General features: G+C 46.5%; 1 protein-coding gene across 1 annotated transcript in view; it reads left to right on the top strand.

The window, feature by feature from the left end:
• Positions 1-207: 207 nt before the first annotated feature.
• Positions 208-13,832, top strand: part of stimate (STIM activating enhance) — a 215,133-nt gene continuing 201,508 nt past the window's right edge. The window contains exon 1 of the mRNA XM_078210079.1: positions 208-494. Within this exon, the coding sequence (XP_078066205.1) occupies positions 290-494 (205 nt within the window). The 5' untranslated portion in view covers positions 208-289. The remainder of the gene's footprint in view (positions 495-13,832) is intronic.

Raw genomic sequence — 13,832 nt, 5'->3', positions numbered from 1 at the left:
AGACATATAGCAACCCACAGTGAACAATCGGCCTTCAATTTTATTTTAAGTATTTAGAGACGCGCTTTGGGAATATTTTATGTTAAAGGCGCTACATAAATGCAAGTTGCTGTTGTGCTCTGTTAGATGCCGTGGGGCACTATGGACGCTGCAGCTGCGCAGAACGGACCGGAAATAGCGCGTGCACAATCCACTGCGGCCGGAACTACAGCTCCCAGAATGCGTTGCGGGCGGACTTTCAGTAACTGAGGCCGCGGCTGGGCTGAGGCCTCAGGCCGGAGCCGAACCCATGGCCAGCAGTGAGCTCCGGCCGCCGGACACTGTCCAGCGGCTCTTCCGCGGTACCAGCGCCGCTTCCAACATGAGTGTTTCAGTCGACACGTCCGGCCACCCACGGCACGGATCTCGAGGGTGCGAGAACGGCGCCTTGATGGGAAACTTCGGGATGTTCATCCAGGCCCTGCTCGGGGTCGTGGCCTTCAGCCTCTTGATGCGTGAGTACCGGCGCTGGGTGGGGCGAGGCTGCCAAGAAACAGCGGTGCAGCCGCCAGGTGACTGTTCAGCCAGAGCTCGGAACAAAGAGTGAGATTCAGTGGAAGGCAGGGCGGCAGCTCAGACAAGTGTCGGTGCCGAGTGATTGGTTATTGACTGAGATAAAGGCCAAACACCGCGGATGCTGCAACCAGAAACAAACAGCACGCCTGACAGCCTTTAGAGAGAGAATAGAGACAACGTCTCGAGTCTGGGTGACCCTTCAGTGTGGTTATTCTCACTGGGTGTTCACAGCTGGGAGGGGCTGTCAGTATAAAAGTTTCCCATTGACAAATAAAACAACTGACCCAGAATGGGAGTAGCCTGGGAGCCAGTGTAGCTCACTGGGCACAGGGATGATGAGGGACATGCTTTTAAAGTTTATTTTTTAAAAGTTTATTATTAGTGTCGCAAGTAGGCTTACATTAACAGTGCAGTGAAGTTGCTGTGAAAATCCCATAGTCGCCACACTTTGGTGCCTGTTCGGGTACACTGAGGAAGAATTTAGAACGGCCAATGCACCTAACCAGCTCGCCTTTCGGAATGTGGCAGGAAACTGGAGCACCCTGAGGAAACCCGAGCAGGCACAGGGGGAACGTGCAAACTCCACACAGACAGTGACCCAAGCTGGGAATCGAACCTGGGTCCCTGATGCTGTGAGGCAGCAGTGCTAACCACTGTGCTGCCCCTGTGCCACCGTGGTGATGGGCAGCAGAATTTTGGATGAGCCGAAGTTGATGGAGTTTCAATTAATGCTCCATTTTCACTAATGTTTTGATTGTAAATTGCATTACGTGTAATATTTTGTGAGCCTGAATGAGTTTATCTTCCCCATCTCCATGTACTGTTGCCCTGTAGACTATCGATTTTCAGTTTAAACATTTTCATAAAAACAAAGTACTGTGGGATACTGGAAATCTGAGATCGAAAACAAATCTCAGCAGGTCTGGTGGCATCTGTGGAGAGAGAAACAGTTGCTGCTTTAAGTGCTCATACGAACTCAACACATTAACTGTTTTTCTCCCGACCTATAGTTTTTCCAGTATTTTCTGTTCTTGTTTATTGTAAATGTTTTGTAGTTTGTCACCTCTACACATCCTGGTGCCTTGTGAACCCAAATATAGGCTTTTCAGTGCAGTGACTAGAATTACTCTATACACCAAGTGATGCTTGACCCAAGCCTGTGCAGGCTCAGGGATGGACACTAGATTGGCCTTGTCCAGTTTTTGACAAGTTATGTGGGCAACACTGGCTAGGCTGGTATTTATTGTCCATCCCTAATTGCTCTTGAGAAGGTGGTGGCGAGCTGCTTTCTTGAACTTGAACTGGAGTCATGGAAATCATAGAAACCCTACAGTACAGAAAGAGGCCATTCGGCCCATCGAGTCTGCACCGACCACAATCCCACCCAGGCCCTACCCCCATATCCCTACATATTTCCCACTAATTCCTCTAACCTACACATCTCAGGACACTAAGGGCAATTTTTAGCATAGCCAATCAACCTAACCCGCACATCTTTGGACTGTGGGAGGAAACCGGAGCACCCGGAGGAAACTCACGCAGACACGAGGAGAATGTGCAAACTCCACACAGACAGTGACCCAAGCCGGGAATCGAACCCTGGTCCCTGGAGCTGTGAAGCAGCAGTGCTAACCACTGTGCTACCGTGCCGCCCCTGTGGTGTAGATACACCCAAAGTGCTCTTGGGGAGGGAGTTCCAGGATTTTGAGCCAGTGACAGTGAAGGACCAGTAACCTAACTGACGAAGTCAGGATGATGAGTGGCTTGTACCCTGTTGGGAGTTTTCTATAGGCCTCCGAAAAGTTCCAGAGATGTAGAGGTAAGGATTGCAAAGATGATTCTGGATAGGAGCGAAAGTAACAGGGTAGTTGTTATGGGAGACTTTAACTTTACAAATATTGACTGGAAAAGCTATAGTTCGAGTACTTTAGATGGGTCAGTTTTTGTCCAATGTGTGCAGGAGGGTTTCCTGACACAGTATGTAGGCATGGAGAGATGTAGTAATAACAGGTTGTCGTGATGGGAGACTTTAATTTCCCAAACATCGATTGGAATATCCCTAGGGTAAGGGGTTTGGATGGGGAGGAGTTTGTTAGTTGTGTTCAGGAGGGTTTCCTGACACAGCATGTGGATAAGCCTACAAGAGGAGAGGCTGTACTCGATCTGGTACTGGCTAATGAAAATCCCCTAGTCGCCACACTTTGGTGCCTGTTCGGGTACACTGAGGAAGAATTTAGAACGGCCAATGCACCTAACCAGCTCGTCTTTCGGAAGGTGTTGGATCTCTCAGTGGGGGAGCATCTTGGAGATGGTGATCGTAACTCTATCTCCTTTACGCTAGCATTGGAAAGAGATAGGATCAGGCAAGCTAGGAAAGTGTTTTATCTGGAGTAAGGGGAAATATGAAGCCATCAGGCAGGAGATTAGAGGCGTAAATTGGAAGGAGGCATTCTCGAGGAAAAGTACCAAAGTAAGGTGGCAGATTTTCAAGGAATGTTTGTCTGGAGTTCTGCATGACAACGTTCCGATGAGACAGGGAGGTGTTGGTAGGTTACGGGAACCGTGGTGCACGAAAGCTGCGCTGAACCTAGTCAAAAAGAAAAGGAAAGCAGACAAAAGGTTCAGAGAGCTAGGCGATGATAGGGATCTAGATGAGTATACGGCTTGTAGGAAGGGACTTAAGAAAGAAATTAGGAGAGCCAGAAGGGGTCATGAGAAGGCCTTGGCAGGTAAGATTAAGGAGAACCCTAAGGCGTTCTATAAATATGTGAAGAGTAAAAGGATGAGATGTGAAGGAATAGGACGTATAAAATGTGAAGATGAGAAAGTCTGTACAGAACCGGAAGAAATAGCAGAGGTGCTTAATGAATATTTTACCTCGGTATTCACGGTGGAAAAAGACCTGGGTGGTTGTACTACAGGATTGAGGCGGACTGAAAAGATTGAGTATGTGGACATTAAGAAAGAGGATGTGTTGGAAACTTTGAATAGCATCAAGATAGATAAGTCGCCGGGACCGGATGGGATGTACCCCAGGTGACTGTGGGAGGCGAGGGAAGAGATTGCAGAGCCTCTGGCAATGATCTTTGCGTCATCGATGGAGACAGGAGAGGTTCCGGAGGATTGCGGATGTGGTTCCTATTTTCAAGAAAGGGAACAGGGATAGCCCAGGAAATTACCGACCGCTGAGTCTAACCTCAGTGGTTGGTAAGTTGATGGAGAAGATCCTGAGAGACAGGATTTATGAACATTTAGAGAAGTTCAGTATGCTCAAAAGTAGTCAGCACGGCTTTGTCAAAGGCAAATCGTGCCTTACGAGCCTGGTGGAGTTCTTTGAAAATGTGACTAAACACATTGACGAAGGAAAAGCGGTAGATGTGGTTTACATGGACTTCAGCAAGGCGTTCGATAAGGTCCCCCATGCAAGACTTCTCGAGAAGGTGAGAGGGCATGGGATCCAAGGGGCTGTTGCCTTGTGGATCCAGAACTGGCTTGCCTGCAGAAGGCAGAGAATGGTTATAGATGGGTCTTTTTCTGAATGGAGGTCGGTCACCAGTGGAGTACCCCAGGGATCTGTTCTGGGACCTTTGCTGTTTGTCATTTTCATAAATGACCTGGATGAGGAAGTGGAGGGATGGGTTGGTAAGTTTGCCGACGACACGAAGGTTGGTGGTGTTGTGATAGGTTGGAGGGATGTCAGAAGCTGCAGCGTGACATAGATAGGATGCAACGCTGGACGGAGAAGTGGCAGATGGACATCAACCCGGATCAATGTGTAGTGGTACATTTTGGCAGGTCAAATGGGATGAAGGAATATAATATCAAGGGTAAGACTCTTCGCAGCGCAGAGGATCAGAAGGACCTTGGGGTCCGGGTCCATAGGACTCTTAAATCGGCCTTGCAGGTAGAGGAGGTGGTTAAGAAGGCGTATGGTGTGCTGGCCTTCATCAATTGAGGGATTGAGTTTAGGAGTCGGGAGATAATGATGCAGCTTTATAAGACCCTCGTCAGACCCCACTTGGAGTACTGTGCTCGGTTCTGGTCGCCTCATTACAGGAGGGATGTGGAAATGATTAAAGGGTGCAGATAAGATTTACAAGGATGTTAAGAACATAAGAACATAAGAACATAAGAAATAGGAGCAGGAGTAGGCCATCTAGCCCCTCGAGCCTGCCCCGCCATTCAATAAGATCATGGCTGATCTGACGTGGATCAGTACCACTTACCCGCCTGATCCCCATAACCCTTAATTCCCTTACCGATCAGGAATCCATCCATCCGCGCTTTAAACATATTCAGCGAGGTAGCCTCCACCACCTCAGTGGGCAGAGAATTCCAGAGATTCACCACCCTCTGGGAGAAGAAGTTCCTGGATTGGTTGGCATGCCTTACGAGGATAGGTTGAGGGAGCTCGGTCTTTTCTCCTTGGAGAGACGAAGGATGAGAGGTGACCTGATAAAGGTGTACAAGATGTTGAGAGGTATAGATCGGGTGGATTCTCGGAGGCTTTTTCCCAGGGCTGAAATGGCTGCTACGAGAGGACACAGGTTTAAGGTGCTGGGGAGTAGGTACAGAGGAGATGTCAGGGGTAAGTTTTTCGCTCAGAGGGTGGTGGGTGAGTGGAACCAGCTGCCATCAGTTGTGGTGGAGGCAAACTCGATAGGGTCTTTTAAGAGACTTCTGGATGAGTACATGGGACTTAATAGGATGGAGGGTTATAGGTAAGCCTATATATAAGCCTAGGTAGGTAGTACATGACCAGTGCAACTTGTGGGCCGAAGGGCCTGTTTGTGCTGTATCTTTTCTATGTTCTATAGGCCAACAAGAGGCGAGGCCACATTGGATTTGGTACTGGGTAATGAACCAGACCAGGTGTTAGATTTGGAGGTAGGGGAGCACTTTGGTGATAGTGACCACAATTCGGTTAGGTTTACTTTAGCGATGGAAAGGAAGAGGTATATACCGAAGGGCAAGAGTTATAGCTGGGGAAAAGGAAATTATGATGCGATTAGGAGAGATTTAGGATGCATAGGTTGGGGAAGGAAACTGCAGGGGATGGACACAATTGAAATGTGGAGCTTGTTCAAAGAACACCTACTGGGTGTCCTTGATAAGTATGTACCTGTCAGGCAGGGAGGAAGCAGTTGTGTGAGGGAACCGTGGTTTACTGAAGAGGTTGAATCTCTTGTGAAGAGGAAGAAGGAGACTTATGTTAAGTTGGAGTGTTATGGTAAGGTTATATAAGGCATTGGTGAGGCCGAATCTGGAGTATTGTGTACAGTTTTGGTCACCTAGTTACAGGAAGGATGTAAATAAGGTTGAAAGAGTGCAGAGAAGGTTCACAAGGATGTTGCCGGGACTTGAGAAGCTGAGTTACAGAGAGAGATTGAATAGGTTGGGACTTTATTCCCTGGAGCGTAGAAGATTGAGGGGAGATTTGATAGAGGTGTATAAGATTTTGATGGGTATAGATAGAGTGAATGCAAGCAGGCTTTTTCTGCTGAGGCTAGGGGAGAAAAAAACCAGAGGGCATGGGTTAAGGGTGAAAGGAGAAAAGTTTAAAGGGAATATTAGGGGGGGCTTCTTCACGCAGAGAGTGGTGGGAGTGTGGAATGAGCTGCCGGATAAAGTGATAAATGCGGGGTCACTTTTAACATTTAAGAAAAACTTGGACGGGTTCATGGATGAGAGGGGTGTGGAGGGATATGGTCCAAGTGCAGGTCAGTGGGACTAGGCATAAAATGGTTCGGCACAGACAAGAGGGGCCAAAAGGCCTGTTTCTGAGCTGTAATTTTCTATGGTTCTATGGTATGAGACGTGAAGGCTCAGTTAGGGCGCTTGAGAGTTACAAGTTAGCCAGGAAGGACCTAAAAGAGAGAGTTAAGAAGAGCCAGGAGGGGACATGAGATGTCTTTGGCAGGTAGGATCAAGGAAAACCCGAAAGCTTTCTATAGGTATGTCAGGAATAAAAGAATGACTAGGGTAAGATTAGGGCCAGGCAAGGACAGTAGTGGGAAGTTGTGCATGGAGCCTGAAGAGATAGGAGAGGCGCTAAATGAATGTTTTTCGTCAGTATTCACGCAGGAAAAAGATAATGTTGTCGAGGAGAACACTGAGATACAGGTGTTTAGACTAGACGGGATTGAGGTTAATAAGGAGGAGGTGTTAGCAATTCTGGAAAGTGTGAAAATAGATAAGTCCCCTGGGCCGGATGGGATTTATCCCAGGATTCTCTGGGAGGCTAGGGAGGAGATTGCTGAGCCTTTGGCTTTGATCTTTGTCGTCATTGTCTACAGGAATAGTGCCAGAAGATTGGAGGATAGCAAATGTTGTCCCCTTGTTCAAGAAGGGAAGTAGAGACAACCCAGTAATTATAGACCAGTGAGCCTTACTTCTGTTGTGGGCAAAGTTTTGGAAAGGATTATAAGAGATAGGATTTATAATCATCTCGAAAGGAATAATTTGATTAGGGATAGTCAACATGGTTTTGTGAAGGGTAGGTCATGTCTCACAAACCTTATTGAGTTCTTTGAGAAGGTGACCAAAGAGGTGGATGAGGGTAAAGCAGTCGATGTGGTGTATATGGATTTCAATAAAGCGTTTGATAAGGTTCCCCATGGTAAGCTATTGCAGAAGATATGGAGTCATGGGATTGAGGGTGATTTAGTGGTTTGGATCAGAAATTGGCTAGCTGTAAGAAGACAGAGGGTGGTGGTTGATGGGAAATGTTCATCCTGGAGTTCAGTTACTAGTGGTGTACTGCAAGGATCTGTTTTGGGGCCACTGCTGTTTGTCATTTTTATAAATGACCTGGATGAGGGCGTGGAAGGATGGGTTAGTAAATTTGCGGATGACACTAAAGTCGGTGGAGTTGTAGACAGTGCGGAAGGTTGTTGCAGTTTACAGAGGGACATAGATAAGCTGCAGAGCTGGGCTGAGAGGTGGCAAATGGAGTTCAATGCGGAAAAGTGTGAGGTGATTCACTTTGGAAGGAGTAACAGGATTACAGAGTACTGGGCTAATGGTAAGATACTTGGTAGTGTGGATGAACAGAGAGATCTCGGTGTCCATGTGCATAGATCCCTGAAAGTTGGCACCCAGGTTGATAGGGTTGTTAAGAAGACGTACGGAGTGTTAGCTTTTATTGGTAGAGGGATTGAGTTTCGGAGCCAGGAGGTCATGTTGCAGCTGTACAAAACTATGGTGCGGCTGCACTTGGAGTATTGCGTACAGTTCTGGTCGCCGCATTATAGGAAGGATGTGAAAGCATTCGAAAGGGTGCAGAGGAGATTTACCAGGATGTTGCCTGGTATGGTGGGAAAATCGTATGAGGAAAGGCTGAGGGGCTTGAGGTTGTTTTCGTTAGAGAGAAGAAGGTTAAGAGGTGACTTAATAGAGGCATACAAGATGATCAGAGGATTAGATAGGGTGGATAGTGAGAGCCTTTTTCCTTGGATGGTGATAGCTAGCATAAGAACATAAGAAATAGGAGCAGGAGTAGGCCATCTAGCCCCTCGAGCCTGCCCCGCCATTCTATAAGGTCATGGCTGATCTGAAGTGGATCAGTTCCACTTACCCGCCTGATCCCCATAACCCCTAATTCCCTTACCGATCAGGAATCCATCTATCCGTGATTTAAACATATTCAACGAGGTAGCCTCCACCACTTCAGTGGGCAGAGAATTCCAGAGATTCACCACCCTCTGAGAGAAGAAGTTCCTCCTCAACTCTGTCCAAAACTGGCCCCCCTTTATTTTGAGGCTGTGCCCTCTAGTTCTAGCTTCCTTTCTAAATGGAAAGAATCTCTCCACCTCTACCCTATCCAGCCCCTTCATTATCTTATAGGTCTCTATAGGATCCCCCCCCTCAGCCTTCTAAACTCCAACGAGTACAGACCCAATCTGTTCAATCTCTCCTCATAAGCTACACCCCTCATCTCCGGTATCAACCTGGTGAACCTTCTCTGCACTCCCTCCAAGGCCAATATATCCTTCCGCAAATAAGGGGACCAATACTGCACACAGTATTCCAGCTGCGGCCTCACCAATGCCCTGTACAGATGCAGCAATATTCTATCCCCCTTGCAATATTGGCCAACATCCCATTTGCCTTCTTGATCACCTGTTGCACCTGCAGACTAGGTTTTTGCATCTCAGGAACAAGGACCCCCAGGTCCCTTTGCACAGTAGCATGTTGTAATTTTTTTCCATTTAGATAATAATTCAATTTGCCATTATTTCCTCCAAAGTGAATAACCTCGCATTTGTTAACGTTATACTCCATCTGCCAGATCCTCGCCCACTCACTCAGCCTGTCCAAATCTCTCTGCAGACCTTCTACGCCCTCCACACGATTCACTTTTCCACTTATCTTTGTGTCGTCTGCAAACTTTGTTACCCTACACTCAGTCCCCTCCTCCAGATCATCTATATAAATGGTAAATAGTTGAGGCCCCAGTACTGATCCCTGCGGCACGCCACTAGTTACCATCCGCCAACCAGAAAAGCACCCATTTATTCCGACTCTCTGCTTCCTGTCGGATAGCCAATCCCCAATCCACGCTAACACCCTACCCCCAACTCCATGTGACCCAATCTTCTTCAGCAACCTTTTGTGAGGCACCTTATCAAACACCTTTTGGAAATCCAAAAACACCGCATCCACCGGTTCCCCTCCGTCAACCGCACTAGTCACATCTTCATAAAAATCCAACAAGTTCGTCAAGCACGATTTTCCCCTCATGAATCCATGCTGCGTCTGCTTAATCGAACCATTCTTATCTCGATGGCCTGCTATTTCTTCTTTAATGATGGATTCCAGCATTTTCCCAACTACAGACGTTAAGCTAACCGACCTGTAATTACCCGCCTTTTGTCTATTTCCTTTTTTAAACAGCGGCGTAACATTAGCCGTTTTCCAATCCGCCGGCACTACCCCAGAATCCAACAAATTTTGATAAATAACCACTAACGCATCCGCTATTACCTCTGACATTTCTTTCAGTACCCTGTGATGCATTCCATCCGGGCCCGGGGACTTGTCCACCTTCAGTCCCGTAAGTCTACCAAGCACTGCCTCCCTGGTAACATTAATTGTATTGAGTACCTCTCCTCCCACCAATCCTCTATCATTAATATTCGGTAAACTATTTGTGTCTTCCACCGTGAAGACCGACACAAAAAACTTATTTAAAGTTTCAGCCATTTCCTCATTTCCCACTATTAAATCCCCCCTCTCGTCCTCCAAGGGTCCAACATTCACTCTTGCCACTCTATTCCTTTTTATATATTTGTAAAAGTTTTTACTATCATTTTTTATATTTAGAGCTAGCCTCGCTTCATAACCTATCTTTCCTTTCTTTTTCGCTTTCTTAGTCATTCTTTGTTGTTTCTTAAAGTTTTCCCAATCTTCCGATTCTCCACTATTTTTGGCCACTCTGTACGCATCGGTCTTTAATTTAATACTCTCCTTAATTTCCTTCGTTATCCACGGCTGGCTATCCTATTCCTTTTCTTACAGTCCTTCTTTATCACCGGAATATATTGATGCTGAGTACTGAAAAAGATCTCCTTAAAAATGCTCCACTGTTCCTCAGCTGTCCTACCGACCAGTCTGCTCTCCCAGTCCACCTTAGCCAATTCAGTCCTCATCCCATCGTACTTCCCTCTGTTCAAACAGAGGACAGTGGTATGGGACCCTACTTTCTCCTCTTTCATTTGTATCAGAAATTCGACCATATTGTGATCACTTGACCCAAGAGGGTCCTTCACAAGAACATCCTTAATTCTACCTACCTCGTTACACATTACCAGATCTAAGATAACTTGTTCCCTCGTCGGTTCTGCAACATACTGTTTAAGGTAACTATCCCGACAGCATTCTAAGAACTCTTCCTCCATCCCACCCCTTCCAACTTGAGTCAGCCAATCAATATGCAGGTTGAAGTCCCCCATGATTATTGCCGTTCTGTTTTTGCACGCATCCATTATTTGCTTGTTCATAGCCCTCCCCACCTCAACATTATTATTTGGGGGCCTATAGACCACGCCTACTAGTGTCTTTCTCCCCTTACTATTCCTTATCTCTACCCATAACGATTCCACGTTTTGTTCCTTAGAGCCTATGTCATCCCTCAATACTACCCTGATATCTTTTATTAACAGAGCCACCCCACCACCTTTTCCTTCCTGTCTATTCTTCCTAAATGCCTGATACCCCTGGATATTCATCTCCCAGTCCTGGTCTCCCTGCAGCCACGTTTCTGTAATGGCCACTAGATCATACCCATTTGTGCTGATTTGCACCATCAACTCATTAACTTTGTTCCGAATGCTTCATGCATTCAGGCAAAGTGTCTTTATTCCAGCTTTTACCTGGACCAGATTTGATGAAACGCTATCAACCTCTCCCTCGCCCTCTACTCCTTTAACTACTTGAATGCCCTCATTCACTTGCACTCGCTCCCTCTCCTCTACCATTGATTTCGTAATTCCTCTTACCTCTGCACCCTCCCCCCCATAAATTAGTTTAAAGCCCTATCTGCAGCCCTAGTGATACGATTCGCTAGGACGGTTCAAACGGAGACCATCCCATCTATACAGGTCCCATCTGCCCAAATACTGGTGCCAATGCCCCATGAATTCGAACCCATTCCTCCCACACCAATCCTTGAGCCACGCATTCGTCTCCTTAATCCTATTAACCCTGCGCCAATTCGCGCGTGGCTCAGGTAGTAATCCAGAGATTACCACCTTGTTGGTTCTGCTTTTTAATTTGCACGAGGGGACATAGCTTTAAATTGAGGGGTGATAGATATAGGACAGATGTCAGAGGTAGGTTCTTCACTTGGAGAGTGGTAAGGGCGTGGAATGCCCTGCCTGCAGCAGTAGTGGACTCGCCAACATTAAGGGCATTTAAATGGTTATTGGATAATCATATAGATGATAGTGGAATAGTGTAGGTTAGATGGTCTTTAGATTGGTTTCACTGGTCGGCGCAACATCGAGGGCCGAAGGGCCTGTACTGTGCTGTAATGTTCTATGTTCTTGTACAGCAACTTTCAGATGGTGATGATCCCATGTGACCGCTGCCTTTGTCCTTCTAGAGCAGCAGTTCTGGGGTTTGAAGGTTCTGCCTAAGCTGCACATTACTGCCACTGTTCCTCTGTGGGGGAGGGAGTCCATGTTTGTGGAAGGCATTTAGAGATATATCACTGTTCCTTTACTGCCACTGGATCAAAATCCTGGAACTTCTTTCCCAACAGATGGTGTCAATCTTCTTGTACGTCCTTGGAGCTGCACTCATCCTAGCAAGTGGAGACTATTCCATCACACTCCTGATTTGTGCCTTGTAGATGGTGGACATGCATTGGGAAGTCAGGAGGTGACTCCTGCAAGATTCCTAGCCTCTTGTAACCACCATATTTATTTAGCTGGTCCAATTCAATTTCTGATCGAAGTTATAACTCCTCAGATGATGATGGTGGGAGAATAAGTGATGGTAATGCCGTTGAATGTCAATGGGCAATTAAGGGTTCGATTCGTGCTTGTTGCAGATTGTCACTGTCTGGCAACTTGGGTGGCATGAATGTTACTTGCCACTTGTCAGCCCAAGCCTGGATATTGCTGCACTTGCAAATGGACTGCTTCAATATCTGAGTAATATCTGGAGTACTGTGTACAGTTTTGGTGTCGTTATCTGAGGAAGGATGTTCCTGCAATGGAGGGAATGCAGCAAAGGTTTACCAGGCTGATTCCTGGGATGACTGGACTGTCATATGAGGGGATATAATAGAAACTTATAAAATTCTAACGGGATTCAACAGGATAGATTCAGAGAAAATGTTCCCAGTGATGGCGGTGTCCAGAGCTCGGGGTCATAGTTTGAGGATCAGGGGTAAACCTTTTAGGACTGAGGTGAGGAGAAATTTCTTCAACCAGAGTGCGGTGAATCTGTGGAATTCACTACAATAGAAAGTAATCAAGGCCAAAACATTGTGTGCTTTCAAGAAAGAATTAGATATAGCTCTTGGGACTAAAGCGATGAAGGGATATGGGGGGCAATCAGGAAATTTAATTTGATGATCAGCCATGATCATAATGAAGGGCTGAACAGCCTCCTCCTGCTTTTATTTTCTACGTATGTTTCTATGAATTTTGAATGCAGCTGAATATTGTGCAATCATCAGTGAACATCCCCATTCCTGACCTTATGATGGATTGATGAAGCCACGGAGGATGGTTAGGCCTAGGACACTACCCTGAGACACTCCTGCAGTGACAAGAACAAAGAAAATTACAGCACAGGAACAGGTCCTTCGGCCCGCTAAGCCTGCACCGACCATGCTGCCTGACTTAACTAAAACACTCTACCCTTCCGGGGATCATATCCCTCTATTCCCATCTCATTCATGTACTTGTCAAGACGCCCCTTAAAAGTCACCACCGTATTCGCTTCCACTACCTCCCCCGGCAATGAGTTCAGGCACCCACCACTCTGTGTAAAAAATCTGCCTCGTACATCTCTTTTAAACCTTGCCCCTTGCACCTTAAACCTATGCCCCCTAGTAATTGACTCTTCCACCCTGGGAAAAAGCTTCTGACTATCCACTCTGTCCTTGCCCCTCATAATCTTGTAGATTTCTATCAGGTCTCCCCTCAACCTCCATCGCTCCAGTGAGAACAAACCAAGTTTCTCCAACCTCTCCTCATAGCTAATGCCCTCCATACCAGGCAACATCCTGGTAATTCTTTTCTGTACCCTCTCCAAAGCCTCCACATCCTTCTGGTAGTGTGGTGACCAGAATTGAACACTGTATTCCAAGTGTGGCCTAACTAAGGTTCTATAAAGCTGCAACATGACTTGCCAATTTTTAAACTCAATACCCCGGCCGATGAAGGCAAGCATGCCGTATGCCTTCTTGACTACCTTCTCCACCTGCATTGCCACTTTCAGTGACCTGTGTACCTGTACACCCAGATCCCTTTGCCTATCAATACTCTTAAGGGTTCTGCCATTTACTGTGTATTTCCTATCTGTATTAGACCTTTCAAAGTGCATTACTTCACATTTGTCCGGATTAAACTCCATCTGCCATCTCTCCGCCCAAGTCTCCAACTGATCTATATCCTGCTGTATCCTCTGATGGTCCTCATCGCTATCCACGAATCCACCAACCTTGTGTCGTCCGCAAACTTACTAATCAATCCAGTTATGTTTTCCTTATATATATTACAAACAGCAAAGGTCCCAGCACTGATCCCTGAGGAACACCACTT

Source organism: Mustelus asterias, chromosome 3 (assembly GCF_964213995.1).
Source record: "Mustelus asterias chromosome 3, sMusAst1.hap1.1, whole genome shotgun sequence".
Classification (NCBI taxonomy): domain Eukaryota; kingdom Metazoa; phylum Chordata; class Chondrichthyes; order Carcharhiniformes; family Triakidae; genus Mustelus; species Mustelus asterias.
This window is presented reverse-complemented; position numbering and strand designations above follow the sequence as displayed.